Here is a 20,971-nt window from a genome sequence, read left to right as displayed (position 1 = left end):
AAGATTGTTGTCTGGAGTAGATGATAGGCAAGGATGAAAGTAGGGGCTACTTGGTAAGAGCTAGGATGATGGCTCACATGGACTGGGGTAGCAGTGGAGGTAGCAAGGATAGTCAGATTCTGGATACATGTGAAAGTAACGCCAGTTAAATTTTCTGATTGGCCAGATGTGACATGTGAGGGAATGAGACCCAAAGTTTTTCCTCTGAGGAACTGAAGAATGTAGTTGTAATCAACAAAGATCGGGAAGGTTTGGTGCAATTGTGGGTATTGACGGGAGAAGATGGTCACAAGTTTGGGATGTGTTAAATTAGAAATGCCTATTAGATCTCCATTGTTGATGTTAAGTGGGAAGTTGGATATACAACTCTGGATTTTGAGGGAGAAGTCTGGACTGAAGATACAAAATTAAAGATGGCATTTATTTTTTTTTTTAACTTTTTAATGTTTACTTTTTAAGAGGGAGAGAGAGAGACAGAGAGCATGAGCAGGGAAGGAGAAAGGCAGAGAGAGGAGACAGAATCCGAAACAGGCTCTGGGCTCTGAGCTGTCAGCACAGAGCCTGACGTGGGGCTTGAACCCACGAACTGTTAGATCATGACCTGAACTAAGTCAGACACTTAGCCGACTGAGCCACCCAGGCGCCCCTAAAGATGGCATTTAAACCAGGGACTGTGTATGGTCACCAATGGAGGGAGGCAGACGATGGAATTTGTCCAGGACTGAGCAAAGGTTCAATCTAAATCCAGGAGAAGAAGAACCAGCAAAGGAGACTCTGAGAGGAGTGAACACCAAGGTGGGCAAAAGACAAGAGAAGAGTGCCTGGAAGTGGATGCCCAGTGGAGAGGCTGTCTTACAGAGGCAAGAGTTATCAACCGTCAAATAGCTGTGATAGGTTAAGTCAGAGGAGTTGACTACATGATTGATCCACGTGGGAGTCTTGGGTGATTTCCATGGGGATAGTTTGGGGGGGGCTGCAGAAGCTGAATACAAACCACTCTTTAGGGGAGTTTTACCACAAAGGGAAGCAAAGAAGAGGTGGTGGCTGACAGGAAGTGGGTTGAGAAAAAGAGGTTTTTGTTTTTAAAATATGAGGAATGAGATGGTCAAATAGGAGGCACAGTACTGAGGATATAGGACAGAAAGATGAGAATTGCTGTTTGCCCCCCTTCAGCAGGCACGAGCTGTTGGGATCTCATGCCCAGTTGGAGCTGACTTTAGGTGCTTGCTGGGGAACCTGTCTGTGGGGACAGGAGGAAGGCAAAGAGAGGAGTGCAGATGCGGCTGTGAGGAGCTCTGAGAGTCTGGGGATTCTGTCCCTCCTGCTTTAATTTGTTCAGGGAAGTAAGAAGTGAGATACTCAGTTTGGAGGCACCATGGTTGGGGGAGATTGGAGGTTTGAGGCGAGAGGAGGTGTGAAATAGTTATCCAGTTGAACGCTCTCCAAGCTTTTACATTTTCCTTTCTGTTTTAATGAAATTAGTTTAATTGGTATCAATTCTGTAAATTTTTTTTAAGTTATTTATTTTGAGAGAGAGAGAGAGACAGCATGAGTGGTAGAGGGGCAGAGAGAGAGGGAGAGAATGAGAATCCCACGCAGGCTTTGCATAGTCTGTGCAGAGCCCAATGCGGGGTTTGAACTCATGAAACCCCAAACCTCATGACCTGAGCTGAAACCAAGAGTCAGATGCTTAACCGACTGAACCACCCAAGCCGCCCTCAGTTCTCTAAATTTTATGAAGACAGTCTGAGTCACCAGCTTTTGGTCTGCATCACATTTTCCCTATTAGAACTTTTCTGATTGCAGAGTCCCTTTTGTGGCCATGATTTCCAGCAGGTCCAGCTTTACCAGGTCAAATTTTTCAAGTCTAGATTTTGTCCTTTTGTCATTTTTAAAAAAGCAATAGCCAATTTTCCTGTGAGCACTCTTAGCCATCATCTTGGTAATTTCTCTCAAGCTTACTTTTTCCTGGGCCAGTTTTTGCAGTTTTTAGTAGTAGATGTGATCTTCAGCCGGTTCTTAATCTTTAAGATGTTTTTCCTGCACTTGACACAGCTTTTGCTATTATATTTTTTGCAGTAATATTAATTATGAACTGGTTACATTATTAGTAGGAAAAAGCAGAGGACCTGAGTGCCCGTTGGGGTGAAAATGGTGTAGTAGAAACAATGGCGTAGGAATGGCAGCCCATGGCAGGTTTCAGTAAGTGTTCACTTCCGTTCTTTTTCCCTTTCAAAGACCTTGGGCTGGGAAGGGTGTACTGGTTGGTATCCACCTTTCTAAACTCACGTAAGCAAACTCAAGCAGGGGGCCTACTAAGAATCAAATGGTTTAATTCCATAGAGCAAAATACTAAAATTAATCATGTTTCCCAAGTTTTGATTCATTAAGTTGGTTACTAGGCAGCATTATTTTTTATGAGCCCTAAAGTACTGGAAAGGTAAGGATTGCCATGAGGAGCCTTGTAAAGGAATGTGAAACACACCTCAAACCTTGGGCTGCTTTCGTGTATACACATGGAGTGAAGCAGCTGTCTGAGGAAATAGAATCATGCTTAAAAAGGGGTAAGAGACATAAAAAAGGTTTAAGTTATGCAAAGGATTGGGAAAGGAGCCACAATTCACCACTGGGTAGAATAAACATGAGGTGGGAAAGAAGGAGGCACAGCTTGATTTGATAGAAGAGAAAATGAACTTCCGGCAGGTTAAGTGCTGGCTTCGAGCAGGAGGACACAGTGAAGAGGGAGAAGGCGGTGCCCAGTCTCCCTGGGCAGCTCTCTTCATCCAAGCCTGTTGTTGCTGTATCACCAACCTGACCACTCAAGGACTTCGTTAGTAAACATTCTGGAGACAGAAACTTTTGTCTCAATAGCATCCTGTCTCTGCTTGAGGGCAAAGCCACCCTTTTTGTGCCCCCAGGAAGGCTACCAACAACCTCCCGCTTTGCCAGGGCACCTCCTAAGTTCTCCCCAGCTCATAGCACTTGCCATCCTGAGCTCCTTCGTCCTTGAACACACCAAGTTCATTCCCGCCTTGGTGTCTTGTAACTGTTGGCTCTGCCAAGAATGCTGTTCCCAACGCCACTTGGCAGGATTCTTGGTGTTCAAAGCTCAGCCCAAACGTCACCTATGAAAAATCTTTTCTGACCATCTATAGATAAAATGGAGCCCTTAGTTTCTCTCATAATACCTTATTTGTCTTGTTCTTCTAGCACTTTTTGGCACATGACATTCTTATGTGTTAAAGTATTTGTTAATCCCTCACAGAAATCTAAGCTCTTCAAGGGCAAGTTCGATTTGCTTTACTTACCACTGTCCTGCATTAGAACAGTACGTGCACATAATAGAATGTCAAATATTTATTGACTGATTAAAAAAAGAACAAAAGTAAAACCAGACCCTAAAACTGAAATATATTTTAATACTTTTATTCTGAAAAAAAATCACAAAATCCAATTTCAGGTTAAATGATAGTTTACTCTTAAAAAATTAACAAAGGAGGAAGATTTTAAAGTTTTGTTTTATATGTAAAAATGCATTCTTAATTTCCAGATAACTCATGCAACATCATATGTGGTGTTATTCAATAAAAGACCTTTTTTTTTTTACCAGTAGTACAAATCAGATTATATATGATTTGAAGCAATTTTGATCCCCAAATCCCATTTTGAAAGATTTCTCAAAAGACCTTGAAGCCACAGACAAAGTTTATTTGAAAACATAGTTTAAAATTGCACAAATATAAATACAATTTAGTAATGTGAAAAAGGGAAGGCATGCTTCCAATAATAGTACAAAAATACTACCTTAATCTAGGTACTTTGCAAATTATAAGCCAAAGGAGTAAATTAAACACATCAATATGATAAGAAGTTATTTTTATGGTAGCAGTTTTATTCCAAAGAGCAATGCAGGAAAATACTAAGATGAAGCCTTAATATCCAACAGAGTTGTGCTATGATGCATAATATTTCACTAAATACACAGATATGTTATCATATAGTATGCCCATAACTTTTACACTCCCGCCCCCCTGCCATTAATTTACTATAGGTCACTTAATTTGGGTTGGTTTTAATTTAAAAACTGAATGTAAACATTTAAGTTAAATTTTTGTTATCTATCAGCTTAAAAATGAAATCCCAAGATTTTAAGCATTATTGAGGATAGGGAAGCATCACAGAAGAATTCGCCTCAGTATCTTTAGATTAGACTAGGTACGCAATATTCGTAGATATACAAAATATATAGAAATGTCTTTTCTAAATAGTTAATAAATGCTTGTTATAGTTTGTAAAAAGTTTATTAAATTAATCAGGTTTTTTTTTTCCAACCAATGTAAACAAATTTGGGCAATGAAATTTGAAGAGTATTTGAGTCAGGTGATATGGGGGAAATTGAAAGGACCTTGGTAAAAATTTAGGTTTGTTTTATTTCCTTTAACTACCGGCAACATATTAAACCATGAGCATTTTTCTCATTGCACAATTCTTTGTGGTATCTATGCAAAATTTTTACATATCTCAGTGAAAATGACAAACTACCTAGCTGAGTGTGTATGTATATCCCTTACTATTGTTTTGTCAGACCATTTCCCTTCTCCAAGACATTCAAAGAAAAGTAAAAAAGACACACATTTTATTGTTGAGCAAAGACCTGCCTGCCATTCCTGTTTTCATCTTCACATTGTCTCCCAAAGTGTCCCGATGAGCCCGTCGGGGTTTTTGCATGCACACTCTGCAACACTGCAAGTTCGTTTTCTCTCATAGAGAAGGTCCTGAGAAAACAGTTCTGAGATTGGAGCACTGGGTTCTAGAATGCATTATTTTGGTATTTCTGCAGAGGTTGCAGGGAGGAGAAACTATTCAAGGCAAAATACCACATGAGAGTTTGTTAAACTTCACACTTTTGATTTTCCAGTTTTTCTCCCTTTAACTGTTTAATGCCTCCATGTAAGTCTTTGCTGCGTTTGAGGATTTCCGTCTTTGAACTTATGTATGTGTGTTTGGCGGTATGTGAGATGGTGACAAAGCTGTTATCAGCATTAAGACACCCCCACCAGCTTATTCTTACTGAGATTTGATCTGCCCATTTCTGGTCTCCTTGCCCATATTTTTTCATAAAGCAGGGGTTACAGAAAAAGGCAGTGAGAGGACTTCCAAGTGCGTTCTGAGTGGCCATGAAATCACCTCACTACCTCTGAATTTCAGTGTTTTTAGACATACCGACCAAGTCCAATTTCTTAAGGGGTGTGGGCCCAAGTAGCTCACTGACTTATCATATAAATAGGGCCATGTTGAGGACAGTGGTGTGACACCCCACACACTCACTATGTTAACATTTGTGGAAATTAAGTCCCCATGTCCACTTTGCCTTATGATGGTTTTCATGTGCCTGACATTACCCCAACCTGCCCATCTTATTTAGAAGGCCAGTATTTCTAATTTACTCCTAAATGTTAGAAAATATTTGAAATGCACTATTCAGAATTTTGAACCCAAAGCTCTGTGGAAGTGGTCAACACACTTGCGTTTAACAGTGTTCAGACACATAGATTTTGTTTGAGTTTTGGATCTGTTGTGCCTCAACTGGCTTTTTAAACCATGTTTAGATGTCTGAGTACCTGGATTCCTCCGTAGATTCATTTGGCACTGGCTGCAACATTGCACAAGCCAGACGCGTGAGTATCTGTAAAGTTCAGGGTAGTGTGACAGCCTGAAAACAGTCTTGACAATAAGATATTAAAAGCAAATAGTTAAAACTTCAACACAAAGTTCATGAAAATGTTTCCTTGTTCAGAAGCAAGGAAAAATAAGCTACCCTATGAGAATTAATCATGCACTGGGTAAATTTACATTCAGTACAGTTATCTTGCATGCTTTGGTTAATATTTGAGTAGGCAGATTTGCAAGTACTAATGCATGCGTTATTTTGTACCTGAGGTTATATGTTTTATTTTTTAAAAATTGCCTTTTTACAAACCTTATGCCAGCGTTCATCTATGAACACTTTTTAAAAAAATATATATGTATCTACTTCTTAGTTCAAAACAGTTTAATTTCAACCAGTTCTATAAATACTGAAATGACAGGGAAACTGTGCAGTAAAATCTGGAGAGGGAATGAATTTGCAATTATTTACAAAGTTGAAGTCATGTGTGTGCATGTTTAATAATTTCTAAAATATGAGGTCTCAAAAAAAATCAGTACACAAATTAAACCTTCTACCATGTTTCTAGAATTCTTTCAGAATCATGTCAAGGTATAAAACACTCACAACCACTAACCCAAAATGCAGCCCAGTCTGGTAGGACTGGTTCAGGGCAACTGAGTAAGGGGCCCAAAAATGACTGTCTTGTTTTCTCTATATTCCCAAAGAGCTCATGGATAAGGTGTATGGGACGGATTTTGGGAGCTCCTGTTGTATGTGGGCCTAGCTATAGCTGTATTCAAGTGTTGCTTGTATGGTAAGAATATACTAGAAAGATTTATCTAGTATGAGTATCTAGATATGGACCCAAGATTTAACATAACAGTTCCCTTTAAAGAAAAGAAGAAGAGAGGCATACACCTCTGAACATTCCAACCCAGTGAAGTATCACTAATTTGCCATTCTAGTTGATATGCAGACTGGCTGAGAAAGCACAGCTCAGAGCTTTCTGTTAAAGTTCCCTGGTGGACAAGATCTTCCTTTCTTTAAAGGTGTCATGGAAAATGGCCTTAAGAGGAAGCCTTACCCCTCTGCCTCAAGCCCACTGTTAAGGTACAGCAGCACACAGAAATAGCCCACTAGACATAGTGACATTCAGCAGTGATCATTGCTTTCTCTCCGTTTTCATCCAATCTACCAGTGAAATCAGTTCTTGAAAGTTCCATCCATGAAATTGAAGGACCATTCTAGTAAAACAGTACCATCCTCCAAGAGATCTTAGGCTTACTTACTTAGTAATACTCTCAGAAAAAAGGAACTCAAAGCCTTCCCAGGGTGCCTCAGACAGGAACCAAGGACACCCTGCCCTTGGAAATGGAAAGAATAATTTAAATGACAATTTCATATCACCAGGGTAACATACCAAAACCAGTTCGGCCTTAAAAAGTGGGTATATACTTTAAAATTGTATACAGTAAAGACTGTTCTAAAATATTTCTAAGTTTTAGTGGTGCTCTGATTTCTATAAACTTTCACTTATTTTTTAGTAACTGTTTTTGCTTAATTTTATTTAAAAATACTATTGAAAAATGTATTGGGCAATAATTCTGCAATTTCTGACAAGTAACAGACTATGAAAATCTTGGTTCTGATGGACGCTAGATATATTGAAGAAAAGTCCTACCGAATGCTGTGCAAATTATCAAATTATCATGGGAATGGAAAATTGTCTACTCTCCTCTGAATTCACTTTGTATTCTGACAGCAAAATCAACCTTGGGCTGCAAAATTTGTCACCACTTAGCAACAATCAAATTAAATCAAAAGATCCTGCATTTACCCTACTGTCAGGCTTTAAACTATTAACGGATGTCATGCATGTAGTAAAGCTAATTAAACAGCCTATTGTTATTACTGCAAATTCAGTTGCTGTTGAAACTATAGAGTGGCATCATAAACAGAAACCTGCAAAGCTGGCTTTGAATCCTGTATTCAGAGGCTCCTAATGGACTACGGTGGATGCAAATCAGCTGGCCAGCCAGTGAAGGAACGGGAATTGGGAGGAGGAACATGCAGAGAATGGATGTTCTTCTATCGGGATGTTCAAGTAGGCAGCTGCCATGAACTTGGAGTCTGGCCCCAGAGTCCTTCCTAGACTGAATTCTAGGATTCTAAAATTTTAAAGAATAGTCTTGAAAATATTGTTGAGCTTTATTTGCTGCTCAGACTGGAGGGAAGTAGGCAAAGACTTGGTAGTCACCACTACCCAACGGCCTTAATGCCTCTGCCTCCTCTGTCCAGCTGGGGGCATTGTCTTGGCCCAAGGGAGCTTCCACAGTGAAGATGGAAGCCTGGCACACCACGGGGCTCTCAACTCTTTGTCCTTATAAATTCTCTTTACAAGCGTTCTTATAACACCTGTAAACCTCAAGAACTTGTGGTTTCCTGTTTCCTCAAAGCCTGTTCCTACCTGAGGAACTTTCAAGGTAATAGCGGAGAGGATTTTTACCTGCACCCCCACACCCCCCACACCACCCCCACCAGGAGAAGCTAACTCTCCAGTCAATTAAACTGTCTTGACCCAAATGATGTTTGCTTGGTAACTATAATCATGAGAGTAACCAGCTACTACTAAATAAAGAACATGAAGAAAAAGCTGGGATCAGGTTGCTTTGGGGAAGATTCTGGAGGAAGGAAGGAGAAAAGGTAAAGAAGAACAGGATCACTTATTAGGACAACTTGCTAGAATTGGACATTGGTGATCTTATGTTTTGGTTAGCATTTTGCAAACAATTTTTCTAGTTCTTTAAAAAATAATGTCAATCTAAAGAATCACCAAGCCCCAACAGGTATAACACACCCTGAAGAAGTGAGTAGAATGTAATCAATGAAATAAAACACCACTACTAACAGAAGATTCCTGATACTTGATAAACGTTCCAAATGAAGAGTCAAAGGGGCATGCATCTTTCATATTAAACCACTGACATTCAGTGAGCTTCAGCTAGAAAATATTGATCTTCTATCACTTAGAATGCAAAAGGATGAGCAATGCAGATTATTCTGGAACTAAGAAAACACTTAATTTTTAGGAAAAATGTATTTATCACTCTTACGAAATACTATTTAAAATATTAACAGTTTAAAAGGAATATTGGTGTGCAGGGCAGGTAGAAAGCAAGTAAAGTATGACATTTAAGCAAATTAATGTTAACTCTATAGAAATCCCATTATCATTAAAATTCTTCCCTGCAGAGAATGCGTGAAGGGACGGTACAATGCCTTTTGGTTAAGCTCATACGGTCCCAGAAAGCATGTGAATAAGATCTGTGTTTGACATATTTATACCTAGTGTCATATCTGCTTTGAGGAAAACTCCTTCAAAACTCTACACTATGGAAAAACTATTTTCAGGAATTTTTATTTGGTCCATTGATCTAACAAGGCCAAGTGCTCGAATCTTTCACCCCTAAGTTAAAAATTGGAGCAACGGAACAAAACTCCAGCAAGGCATAAATAAGATATTAAAGTGCATATATACAGTCCCAGAAAAGTTTTGATTGGGAACAGCAAAAATTTCTAGTGCAAAAACTGCTTTTGCCAGCAAAGCTCCCTCTCTGGAGTCGAAGGGCTACAGTAAAAGTTAAAATTGGAACAGGTTTAAGCAATGCCTCTCTTTAGTCAAGGGTTAATACATGTGCATGCACCTTGGCTCAAACTACGTTGTAAAGGGGGAATTGCAGGGGATAGTTCAGAAACAGTCAGAATTCCCTGATCAGAGGCAATGCTTTCTCCAGGTGTTCCACGAGCAAGTTCCTTAGGTGCGTCATCATCAGCTTCAAAAGTGGGGACAAAAACCCCAAAGGACCTGTTTTGAATAAGCTTGCAGCTTGTGAAGAGTAATCACACGCACTTTATCTTGGTTTGTCTCTGTGTCTCTCAGTTCTTCTTTTGAGCCTATCCTTGACTCTATGTACAACATTTTGTGCTTTTGAATCTGAACCGAGACCAGGCATTGTCTGTAGGAATTCCCTTGTGTCATATCACCATGGCCTTTTGGACATCTGGTTTATCCTTTTTGGAATTCATAACAAAATAGTTCTGCATTTCTCAGTACAATTACACACACAAGGAGTTATCATTTTAAATTTTTTTCTTTTCCTTCAAGGATCCAAGTTGAATGCTCTTAGGAGGACGTCCAGGTCACCGAGGTTAGCCGCCTGGAAGAGCTCCGGCTGGTCCATCAGAGAAAGTGCGATTCGGAGGGCAGCCCAGATGTTGCCAGAGATTGCAGGATGAGGAACTTGCTGTTGATTCCTGCTCTTTCTTTGCAAACTGAGGGCAGTGAGAAAATTGCTCACCGCTTCTCTAAGAGGGTAGAAAACCAGACATTTAAAAATGCAACAAATGTCAGAGTTAGCAACTTAAAAATAAAACAAAAATGGATTAATTTCTCGTAGTCCAAAACCCTAAATCACCCCTCTGTGGTGTTTTGGATTATCAGATGAACAGCCTTCTGATTCTCTCATTATTCTTTTGTGAAAAATCATTGTTCAGTATAGCGAAACCAGAAGGAAAAAGGGAAGCACATTTTATTTTAGGAATGTCACGTGGGACAGAGAGAGTAATAGCAAACCCCGTGCTACTCATTAATGAATTCGCTTTCTCCAAACTTCAGGGGTAATTTAAAGACTTAACCATTTGCAAATGTGATTTATATAACTGGCGTTGAAGAAGAAGCATCTGGCCCTACTCAGAAACAAAGTGGCTTCACTTTTCCTAGTAGTGATAGTAGTATGGGAGGTGACTGGGGCTGAGGTGATTTATTTTCAGAACATCTGGGTTGGAATCCTGATTCTTTAGCCTTAGGCGTATTTCTTATCTTTCCAAGTCTCACTCTCCCCAATGTATAATACGGAGAATAGAAGTCATTTTGTTTTATATTTTCCTTTTAAACATATGTATTTATTAATACCCCACCTGGTTCCAGAAGGGATTTGGGGTGTCAGCAAGTTACTTAACATCAGGGCTTCTGTCTCCTCATCGCCCAGTGGTCTAGGTGGCCTAAGTTCATTCCAGTTCTCCCATTTTGTGACTCTGATGTTAATCATTTGTTGGTTAGCTTTACTTAGAAGTTCTGTCAACACTTCTATTTAGGGACACGTGGGTGGCTCAAGTCGGTTAAGCTTCTGACTTCAGCTCAGGTCATGACCTCATCACTGGTGAGTTCGAGCCCTGCACTGAGCTCTATACTGGCAGCTCAGAGCCTGGATCCTGCTTCAGATTCTGTGTGTCCCTCTTTCTCTCTGTCCCTCCCCTGCTCACGCTCTGTCTCTGTTTCTCTCTCTCACAAATACATAAACAGTAAAAGAATTTAAAAAAACCCTTCATATTTAGAATATGGAAAATGGGATGGGGATGGGGAAAACCTACAACTAGTTATCCTGACACTGATTTCTGTTCACGGCATTACCATCCAACCAGTGACCCAGCACCAACTTACTGCCATCTTCAACTATTCTGGCCCTTGGCCCAATATCTCACTGAGCCACGTGGAATCCACTCTGCAATGTCATTCCTCGACTTGGTCCCTACCCATGGCCACATGTAGTTGAAGCCCTTGTTAGCTGTCTCTCTGTTCTGTTCTACTGAGAAGTCACTTTAAAGTTTGTTTGTTTGTTTGAGAGAGACAGAGACAGAATGAGTCAGGGGGGACAGCGAGAGAGGGGGACAGAAGATCTGAAGCAGGCTCTGTCCTGATCGCAGTGATCCCAATGCAGGGCTTGAACTCCCAAACTGTGAGATCATGACCTAAGCCAAAGTCAGATCCTTAACTGACTGAGCCACCCAGATGCCCCAAGAAGTTATTTTAAAACCTTGTTGTGTGAGGTACAGTTGGATCAATTTGTGTGGAATCTTTTATTAAATCAGAACATTAGTTCTCCAAGTGTAGTCTGGGGAATTCTTAGTTCAGTGAGGTCAAAATTATTTTTACAATAATTCTGAGACATTATTTTGCCTTATTAACATTTTCTCATGAGTGGACAATGGACTTATACAGTGATTACACGATGGGTAAAATCCTTGTAGATTGGATGTGGAGGCAGACATGAGACTCTGTCTTGTATTAAGTAACATATTAAAATATTTTTTAATGTGTATTTATTTTTGAGAGAGACACAGAGCACAAGTGGGGGGGTGCAGAGAGAGAGGGAGACACAGAATCTGAAGCAGGTTCCAGGCTCTGGGCTGTCAGCCCAGAGCCCGACGTGGGGCTTGCACCCACGAACCTTGAGATTAGGATCTGAGCTGAAGTTGGTGCTTAAATGACTGAGCCACCCAGGTGGCCCTAAGCAAGATATTTTTAAAAGCTGTAAAAATTATGAAAGAATGCTACTCTTCTCGCTAAGCATTTTTTGTTTTGGGGAATAATTATTTTTCATAAAATGTCTAATTTACATTACATGTAGTTCATTATTATTTTTAAGTAAATCTTATAAACTTTCTGTTTAACTTCTGGTATGGTAAATATTGGTAGATATAATCCACAGAAAAGCCCATGGAGGTTCTCGATAATTGTTCAAAGTTTAAAGGGGTCCTGAGAACACCAGCTCTGTGACCCTTCCGGCTCCTTCAGTCCACAGCTGCTCTCCTGCTCGTGTGCTCGGCCTGCCTGCTGGGTCTGTCCTCTCACGACCACTGTCACCAGAAGCATGTATTCTGTATTGACCAAACCGGTCTTTGCTAAGAATAAGGACACTGCTTTAATTTGTATCTGCTTTACTCTTCTTAAAGCACACACTTCTTTCACACATTGGATCCCACTTAATCCTCCAAGGTCATTGTTAAGCATCTGGGAAGAAGCTTTGAGGTGGGGCTGGATTTCTGATTCCAATGCACACGATCTCAGCAATGGTTCATCTGTATTGTTAGGTCTGCCTGGAAATAAAGGGCAAGTGGGAAATGGTTGCCCTCTGTGTGTGGTGACGTGGCCGGTGGAAGGGAGTGGGGCTCTAATCCTCTCTTTTGGATGTTTAGTAATCAAGCAAGAGAAGAGGGTTTATAAACAGATGAACATGTGGGGTTTACTTCGGAGGCCCTTTCTGGCCTCCTTGTCACAGGATGGCAGCTCAGATGGCAAGGACTCCATTTCCTCTCCTCATCCTCGGCCCGTCAGAGCTCCGGGGGAGGAAGAGCCTGGAGTCTCCTCATCCACAGGCCGTTCCCAGCCCCACAGCGTGTGGCAGTGGTCTCTGAGGGACATGGAGAGTACCAAAATAGTCTAACTTGCTAACTTTGCTAGACAATGTGAAGGGTTTCCCAAGAAGATAGTCTAAATCTGTTCTCCAGCTTGGGAACAGAGTCCTTTTGGGGGACTCAGAAGATTGTACATATACACGTGTGAACAGTTTTTAAATGTTTTACCTATATATGTATGAATAAGCTGTTCATGTCTTGATTAATAGAGTGCATTCATTTAAAAGCATTCCTCATTTTACGGTATCTTCCCCTCATTATATTAATACTAAAACACTACCATCAAAGGGGATGTGATTTATATTGTCATTAAAAAGAGTCTTCACTTTTGAAAATGTTAAGACTCTTTGGTCTAAATTCTACTTTGGAGCTCCTACTGACAGAGTGGTAGCATTTTAAGCTACACCCACATCTCATGCCAACGATTTCCTTTCCTTATTTCAGTTGTATACAGCACTGGGGAGGGCTTGCTTTGCCTCTTTATAGAATATGTGCAATGACAGGAGTGCCTGGATGGTTCAGTCGGTTGAGCATCCGACTCTTGATTTCAGCTCATGTCATGATCCCAGAGTTATGGGATTGAGCCCTGCATCAGGCTCTGCGCTGAGCATGGAGCCTGCTTACTGTTGTCTCTTTCCCTCCCCCTGCTCCTCTCCCCCACTCACACTTTCTCTCCCTCTCTCTCTAAAAAATAAATGGGGGCACCTGGGTGGCTTAGTGGGTTAAGCAGCTGACATCAGCTCAGGCCAGGATCTCACAGCTTGTAAGTTTGAGCTCCATGTCAGGCTCTGTGCTGACGGCTCATAGTCTGGAGTCTGCCTCAGATTCTGTGTTTCCCTCTTTCTCTCTGCCCTTCCCCCACTTGTGCTCTGTCTCTCTGACTCTTAAAAATGAATAAATGTTAAAAAATGTTTTAAAATAAAATAAAATAAAGAAAATGTGTAATGACAAACAGCAAGGCTTATAGCTATGTACATAGACATCTGCGATTCTTGAGGGAGAAGTCGAAAGACTGGTGGATATGGAAGGATCTGAACCAGCTCGTGGCTTTCCTTCTTGGCCACATTTCTCCTGAGGGTTATTATTTCCTAATGATCCACTTACACCTCAATTTAAATGTGTTTTCAGAACTCATTTAAGGTTTAGGTCTCATTTGGTGGTCTTCTTTTCTCAGGGGAAAAAAATGCAAAATATTTAGTACTTATCAAAATTTCCCACATCCAGAATGACAATAAAAGACCCACAAAGCTTAGCTGAGAGGTTTTTGAAACTTTTAGGCAGCCATTTGATCAAGGTTGCCAGATTTACCAAGTAAAACATATTTGCTGTTTATCTGAAATTAAAATTTCACTGGGCATTCTGTATTTTATATGGCCGCTCTGACTTGCCCCTGTACAGGTGACTTTCTGCTTGAGGATTAAAAATCTACTCCCAGTAGAGTTGCCCATTTCTACCTATAGTGGACCTTCCAGGCCTCCTGCAAGCTGGTCCCCTACTGAGGCTTACACATTTGAGTGACAAAAAAAAGTATTCTACTGGCCTCTCAAGTACTCAACCAGAAGCTTTATAAAAGCCTCCTCTAATTGAAGTGAATATGATACATGTACGTACGTATTTATTTACATCACTCCTTGTTCTAAACAAAGGACCTAAGATATCTTATAAAATACATCTATATGACATAGTTAGAAAGAAAGTGACTAAAGGGGGTAGAGATAAAATCAGGTTAGGAGAATCAGATGAGAACAGAATGAACTTTGTACACAAAATGGCCTTCGGCAGGCATCTGACACCTGAGGTGCGAGGAGCAGCAAAGGTTCTCCTGTGGCCCTCGGCAGAGCTGACGTGAGGAGGGTCCCTGCATGGCACACCCCACAGTGTCCACGAAATAAAGCAAACCAGTTGCTCCAGAGTCACTCAGCTGCTCCTGGTTTTAACCTGAGCAAGGCCCTCTTGGAGGGCAGGTGTAGTCCAGTGAGTAATGTTCTTTCTAAGATTCTTTTAGTATAAATGTAGCAACCAGTTTCTGAAACGTCAATATTTGCCAATGGCACAGTCCCCAAAGCAGTTCAGAAACAGCAATTCTTCAGATGTCAAAAGGATGCATTCCGGTTATGTAGCTCTCTGATGACTTCTCTGAACAGATAATGCTAAGGATACTGATGATGATGGGAATGATCATAATCATAATAATACGTGCTTACTACTAGTAGCTCTGTGCTAGGCAATTACATTTAACCTGCACAATAATCCTATGAGACAAATATTATTACTTTTTTTTGCAGGTGAAGAAATTGAGGCTCACAGTTAAGTGCCCAGCATCGCAAAACCAGAAAATGGCAGAGCTGTGATTTGAATCCAAGCTTGTCTGATTCTAAAAGCCTGGCTCTTTCTGAGAATGAGATAGGGTTTTTACTTTTCCTGTGAGATTTAAAACTAACACTTAATTTATCTTTTTTCCAATTATGAAAATAATGCCTATTTATTTAGAAAGTTGAAAAAGTAGAAAAATAAAGAAGGAAAAAGTACCTATACTTTTATTACCTAAAAGAAATAAAGGTCACTTATGGGCCCTGTAAATGAGGAAAAATAGGATATAGGATACAGACCTGATGATGAGGAATCAGGACAGAACAAGAAAGACATTTTAAATTACAAACTCACCATTTAAAAATTTCTCTTAAAAGACTTTTTAATCATCTTTACTGGCAAAGTAGTTTTAGAAAAACTTATTTTGTTGTGCTTTACCAAAAACTGATCCTGGACCTTCTTAAGTCATTTTGTTGGTTCCCCTGTCCCCTCCCGTCAAGGTCCTCTTTTTCCCTTGTGTGGGAAGTGAAAGGTTGGACTGTTTGCTCAAATTTCTCAAACAGTTGCCCTGGGAGGTGTTAATCACTTGTCCCGACCCCGGCTGTCTGAACTCAAATCTCTGGGGGCGGGGCTTGGGAATCTGCATTTCACAAGAGGCCTCCGTGATTGCCGTGATTGCCGTTCTCCACAGGCTGAGGAACACTGAGGCACAAGGTTCCTGCAGCAACAGGCCTCAGGATCCAGTGGTTCGCATTTCCCCTTAACAAGAGGAGGAGGGTTTCTCCTACAGAAGGAGTTCCCTGGGAAACCATCTTTCAGGTAGGTTATTTCCCCTCAGCCCTGAGTGTGGCTCCGCTTCTCAGCCTGTGACCATACTTCACCTGTAGGCGCCCAGGTTGATGCAGCTTATTCCCAGATTGTATCTGGATCGGATGAAGCCTGGCTGGATCTCCAGGGCTCGCGTGTAGGCCTCCACGGCTTCCTCACTGCGGTCTCCGTTCGCCAAAGTTGCTCCGAGACGGTTCCATAATGAATAGTCCTGATGACAAAATTAGAGCTAACCACCAGAACAAGCCACAGTGATAAGAGTATTTCCATATTTCTTGCAGAAGAAGCATGGTGGCTAAAAATGTATCCAGTGCTCATGGATAGGGACCATGACAGTGGTGAATTACTCAGTTTTATGGACAGCTTTGTGAAATGACTTTCATTCATCAAAGAGCAGCTACCATTTGATGCTGGCAGGCAATTCGTGTTTCCATTTTAGGTACTCAAGTATTAACAGCCACAGTAGCATACCATTAATACTCATCATTTTAAACCATTGGGTGCAGGGAAATAAGGTGTATTTGAAATGTGCCAAGTGTAGCCTGTGACAACTTATTTTTTAACAGAGAACCTTATGGTTTCTTGTTGTGCACTTACCTCTGGCCGAACAGTTAAGGCAGCGTTAAATGCATCTATTGCTCTATTAAATTCTCCGCTCAGGTGGAATAGTACCCCCAGACCTGTCTGTAGGTCTGGGTCAATCAGATCTCCGTTTTGGTGGGCAGCTTCCAGATATAATTCCTTAACTCCTTCCAAAACAGAGCTACAAGGGAAAAAATGAGATTTGTAATCCCAATACTCTGAACATATATTATTTACTATTATGTCCACTGTTCAAGAGAACAGGAAAAATCTTGCTTAAAATATCTTTGCTTAATGAGAGGACTATTAATACTGCACATTAAAAAATACCTGCTGATCTTCATGAAATATTTTGTCATACACAACGATAAGACTGTGCTACGTAAGATCTTCACAAGAAGAGTTTCATTGACCCTGTGAATGCCAATGTAGAAAATCCCTGGGCTCTATGAGAAAGAATTTAACATCATGATTTATTGCTGAGAGAAACAAAGCCCCTAGAAGAAAGGACTTCTGTTTTTACTAATATCTAATTCTCAGGCTTTATGAAATGTGGTACATTTTGTAACTTATTTTAGGTTAAGTATATTTCCACGGCATTTTGCTTTAAACTGTGGTACTCAGATAAACGTCTGTGAATGTTGATCATGCATCCAATTGTTGGTTCTGGTCTTAGCATCAATCCTTTTTTTATATATAAATTTTTTGATATTTATTCACTTTAGAGAGAGAGAGAACGAGCGGGGGGTGGGGGCAGAGAGGGAGACACAGAATCTGAAGCAGGCTCCAGGCTCTGAGCTGTCAGCACAGAACCCAATGTGGGGCTTGAAACCACAAACTGTGAGATCATGACCTGAGCCAAACTCAAAAGCTTAAATGACTGAGCTCCCCAGGCGCCCCCCAGCATCAATCTTTTTAATTGGAGACGTTCTTCTAGCAGGATGTTGTCCTGCTATTGTTCTGGTAAATCAAGCTGGTGGCGAGGTTTGTTAATTAGCCTTAAGGTGACTAACTGTATATGAGTGTTGACTGACCACTGTCATTTAGTTAGAAGGATACCTATCAACTGGAGACTTGGACATCCTCCGGGTAAGGCCTGGAGATCCTTTCTTGCCCTTCACAAGGTATTTGTACTTTGGATTTTGCTTAATCCAGTTCTTTAGAGCTTCGCAGGCATCCTGCTGATGGCCGGTGTTAGTGTAACTTACAGCCAGAGCCATCAAAGCTTTCAAGTTGTTGGGCTGTAATTCTAAGCACCTGCAGGAAGGCATAAATAAATAAATAAATAAAGAGTTAATTTCACATTTTTTTCCGAGACAGAGTCTGACAGTTCTTTGGGAGATTAGACGTCTTTACTAATTAGATGGTGCAGGAGCATTGTGAAGTTTATATTAAACCCCTGGAAAATACCATATTTATCCGTGTCAAAATTGGGACCCAAGTATATTTGTAAGAAAGTTAAAACTCATCTTAATGAGCACTAGACCTGGCAATTTAAATGTTTACTTATTTATTTTGAGAGAGAAAGAGAGCCTGCGAGCAGGGGAGGGAGAGAGAGAATCCATACGCTCAGCGCAGAGCCCGACATGGGGCTTGATCTTACACCTGTGAGATCATGACTTGAACTGAAATCAAGGGTTGGACACTTAAGGGACTGAGCCACCCAGATGCCCCTAAATGGTTTTAAAAACTATAGAAAAGTTGGCTACTCTTTGCACAAAATCCTTTCTTAGGACTTTATCTCATGAGGCGGGGATATCACTGTTTTAGCACTGCTCTACTATTAATGTAGTAAATGTATTTTATCCACAAAGCAAACTGATTTGAGCTAAATTCAGATATCCAAAGATGAAAGGCTGTAAAGTGTTTTATAAAGGAGAGGGAGAACCCCGTGTTTCTAGACACTGATGTGGGTTTGCAGGAGGCACAGGTTACAGCTGCTCCCCCCACACTATTCCACTGGCCTCGCTAGCAGGGTCTTTTCAAGCTTTCCTGCATATGAGAATCATTTGGGGAGCTGTTAAAGGTAGATTATGTAATACAGTGGGCCTGGGGTGGGCCCAAGCCCGAGCAGGTCTGACGAACTCCCAGGTGATAATGAAGCTGGTGGTCCCTGGAGAAGACTTTGAGTAGCAGCCACTAGACAGTAGTATCTACATCAGTGCTTCAGGGAGAGATTATAGGGGAGGGGGGGGAGCGGGGGGTAGGATATATATTAAGCAGGGAAAGGGGAAGTCTGCTCGGTAGGGATATTTTTCCAGGGTTTAAATAGGGGCTCTCATCAAGTGAAGTGTGATGCTATTTCCACCCCAAGTAGTCTAGAGCTTTAGTCCGGGGCTCAGTAGTGATACTCCAGGTCACTGAAACTATTTCGGGAGATTCTCTGTAGACACGAGGAGCTAAAATTACACTGAGATTATTTTGAGTATATTTTCTCCTGAGGAAAACCTTCAAATGCTGCAGAAGGCTAGAAAGTTAAGAGCATCTACATACTTTATGAGTCTATTTTATGACTACTTTTGACCTGGACACTTTTGTGCCAGTGACGGTCAACTGATTTGCAGATGACAGAACATTGTGATTTAGGAACACCATTTCTTCATAAATTCTTGTTTCCCACAGCTAAGTGTCATAATGGCATCTCAGCACTTCTCCTGGCCAAATTCTTTATAATGTACCTAAGGGTCAAAAGACCATCTGAAACAACACAAGTCCATTAGCAAGTGTCCACCAGGCCCGCGAGTTTGCACTTAGCTTCGTGTACCTCTGGAGGGCGACAATAGCTGCTTGTTCATTTTCATTTTCTGCCTGGGTTATCCCGAGGAGCTGCCAAGCCTGCAAAAAACAGCTGAGGTCAACATTGCCAGAGGAAGCAGACTCATCCCTGGGCTTTAGATTCCTTCTCGCAGAGCAGCCTGTCTCAGATGCGAGAGTCTTGGAAAAGGGGAAAACGTCACATGCATGTCTTTATTCTAAGGCTCTTCTGACATCTGGGTCAAGATCCTCTGTCATTACTTATGAATTCTCAGTATTTATTCTCCTGTGACCCACGGAAACATTTGAATATATGAGATTTCATGATACTAGGTCTCTTAAAACCAAAAGATAAACCTATAAAGTTATGCATTTGTGAAGAAAAGGGGTGGAAAAATAACCCAGAAGTGTAGCTGAAGAGTCTGAAGTTTATAGTAAGGAATCTCAGGACGTACAAAATGGAATCAGCTTGTATAAATGCAAGTCAGACTGTTATAAGAGGTAACAGGAAATTTAGGAACTAGGGAAAATAAAATCCTCCACTCCAATGTGTTCACTGTTAAAATGCATAAGGCACATATAAAATGCAATATAATATACATACTTTTATAGCCTACACTTACACCGTATCGTGCATCATAAACACTTTTAATGGTTTTACAGAATCGTGATACTTAGAATTTTCGATTTAAATTTTGTTGAGTGGATCTTCCATTATACTCAACCAGTTCTCTACTGTTGTAAGGTTGCTCCCAACCCTTTGCTATTGTCAAAAATGGGACAAATGTCTTCAAGCAGGTAACATTTTTCGTGTCTCAAATGAAAGTTTTTAATATAACAAAACTCTCCCTATATACTTATAAGAATAATTTTCATACCATTACAAGAGCATTCTGCATGAACCAAATCTTTCATTGCTTACACTGTCTTCAAGTTTGCTGGGGATGGGAGTGTATCAGAGTCTTAGGGATTTAAAAGGGCTTGGGGAATGCATACTCTCCCACCTACAGACATTTTAAAGCAAAACTATATGAAAATACCTAGAGTCATCCTGAAGTGCTATAAGAATTATATTGGCCCTTTTCATCATGGGTTATTATGACCCAGGCCACATCAACTCATAAAATATATGGATTATCCTCCCGCTCCAGAATACCGGCACTTCTCTTTAATCTTTCAGACCTACACAGCGTGGCCCCTATTTTGAGCTCAATTCCATAAGTTTTAGAATGCTTCTTAAGATTCATGAAACAGTTCTTCTCTGGGGGTTTCTTGCTAGCCTTTGGGCCTGGTGTCATTTTCACTGTTCACAATTTGTCCATTATCTTAAAAAAAAATTTTTTTTTAAATGTTTTATTTATTTTTGATACAGAGAGAGAGACAGAGCATGAGAGGGGGAGGGATAGAGAGAGAAGGAGACACAGAACAGGAAGCAGGCTCCAGGCTCTGAGCTAGCTGTCAGCACAGAGCACGACGCGGGGCCCAAACCCATGAATGTGAGATCTGACCTGAGCCGAAGCCGGAGGCTTAACCGACGGAGCCACCCAGGCGCCCCTTGTCCATTATCTTTTTTTTTTTTTTAATATTTTAACG

At 40.8% G+C, this 20,971-nt stretch overlaps 1 protein-coding gene across 4 annotated transcripts in view; it reads right to left on the bottom strand.

Moving 5' to 3' along the window:
* Positions 1 to 3,405: 3,405 nt before the first annotated feature.
* PEX5L (peroxisomal biogenesis factor 5 like) overlaps positions 3,406 to 20,971 on the bottom strand; it is a 225,096-nt gene continuing 207,530 nt past the window's right edge. For all 4 annotated transcript variants that reach the window (XM_029939830.1, XM_029939831.1, XM_029939832.1 and 1 more), the window contains 5 exons: positions 19,389 to 19,459; positions 17,684 to 17,881; positions 16,640 to 16,805; positions 16,096 to 16,253; positions 3,406 to 10,015 (listed from right to left, as the gene is read on the bottom strand). In XM_029939830.1, the coding sequence (XP_029795690.1) occupies positions 9,811 to 10,015; positions 16,096 to 16,253; positions 16,640 to 16,805; positions 17,684 to 17,881; positions 19,389 to 19,459 (798 nt within the window). In that variant the 3' untranslated portion in view covers positions 3,406 to 9,810. The remainder of the gene's footprint in view (positions 10,016 to 16,095; positions 16,254 to 16,639; positions 16,806 to 17,683; positions 17,882 to 19,388; positions 19,460 to 20,971) is intronic.

Source organism: Suricata suricatta, chromosome 5, assembly GCF_006229205.1.
Source record: "Suricata suricatta isolate VVHF042 chromosome 5, meerkat_22Aug2017_6uvM2_HiC, whole genome shotgun sequence".
Taxonomy (NCBI): Eukaryota; Metazoa; Chordata; class Mammalia; order Carnivora; family Herpestidae; genus Suricata; species Suricata suricatta.
Note: the sequence above shows the minus strand (reverse complement) of the source record. Positions and strands in the feature narration are given on the sequence as shown.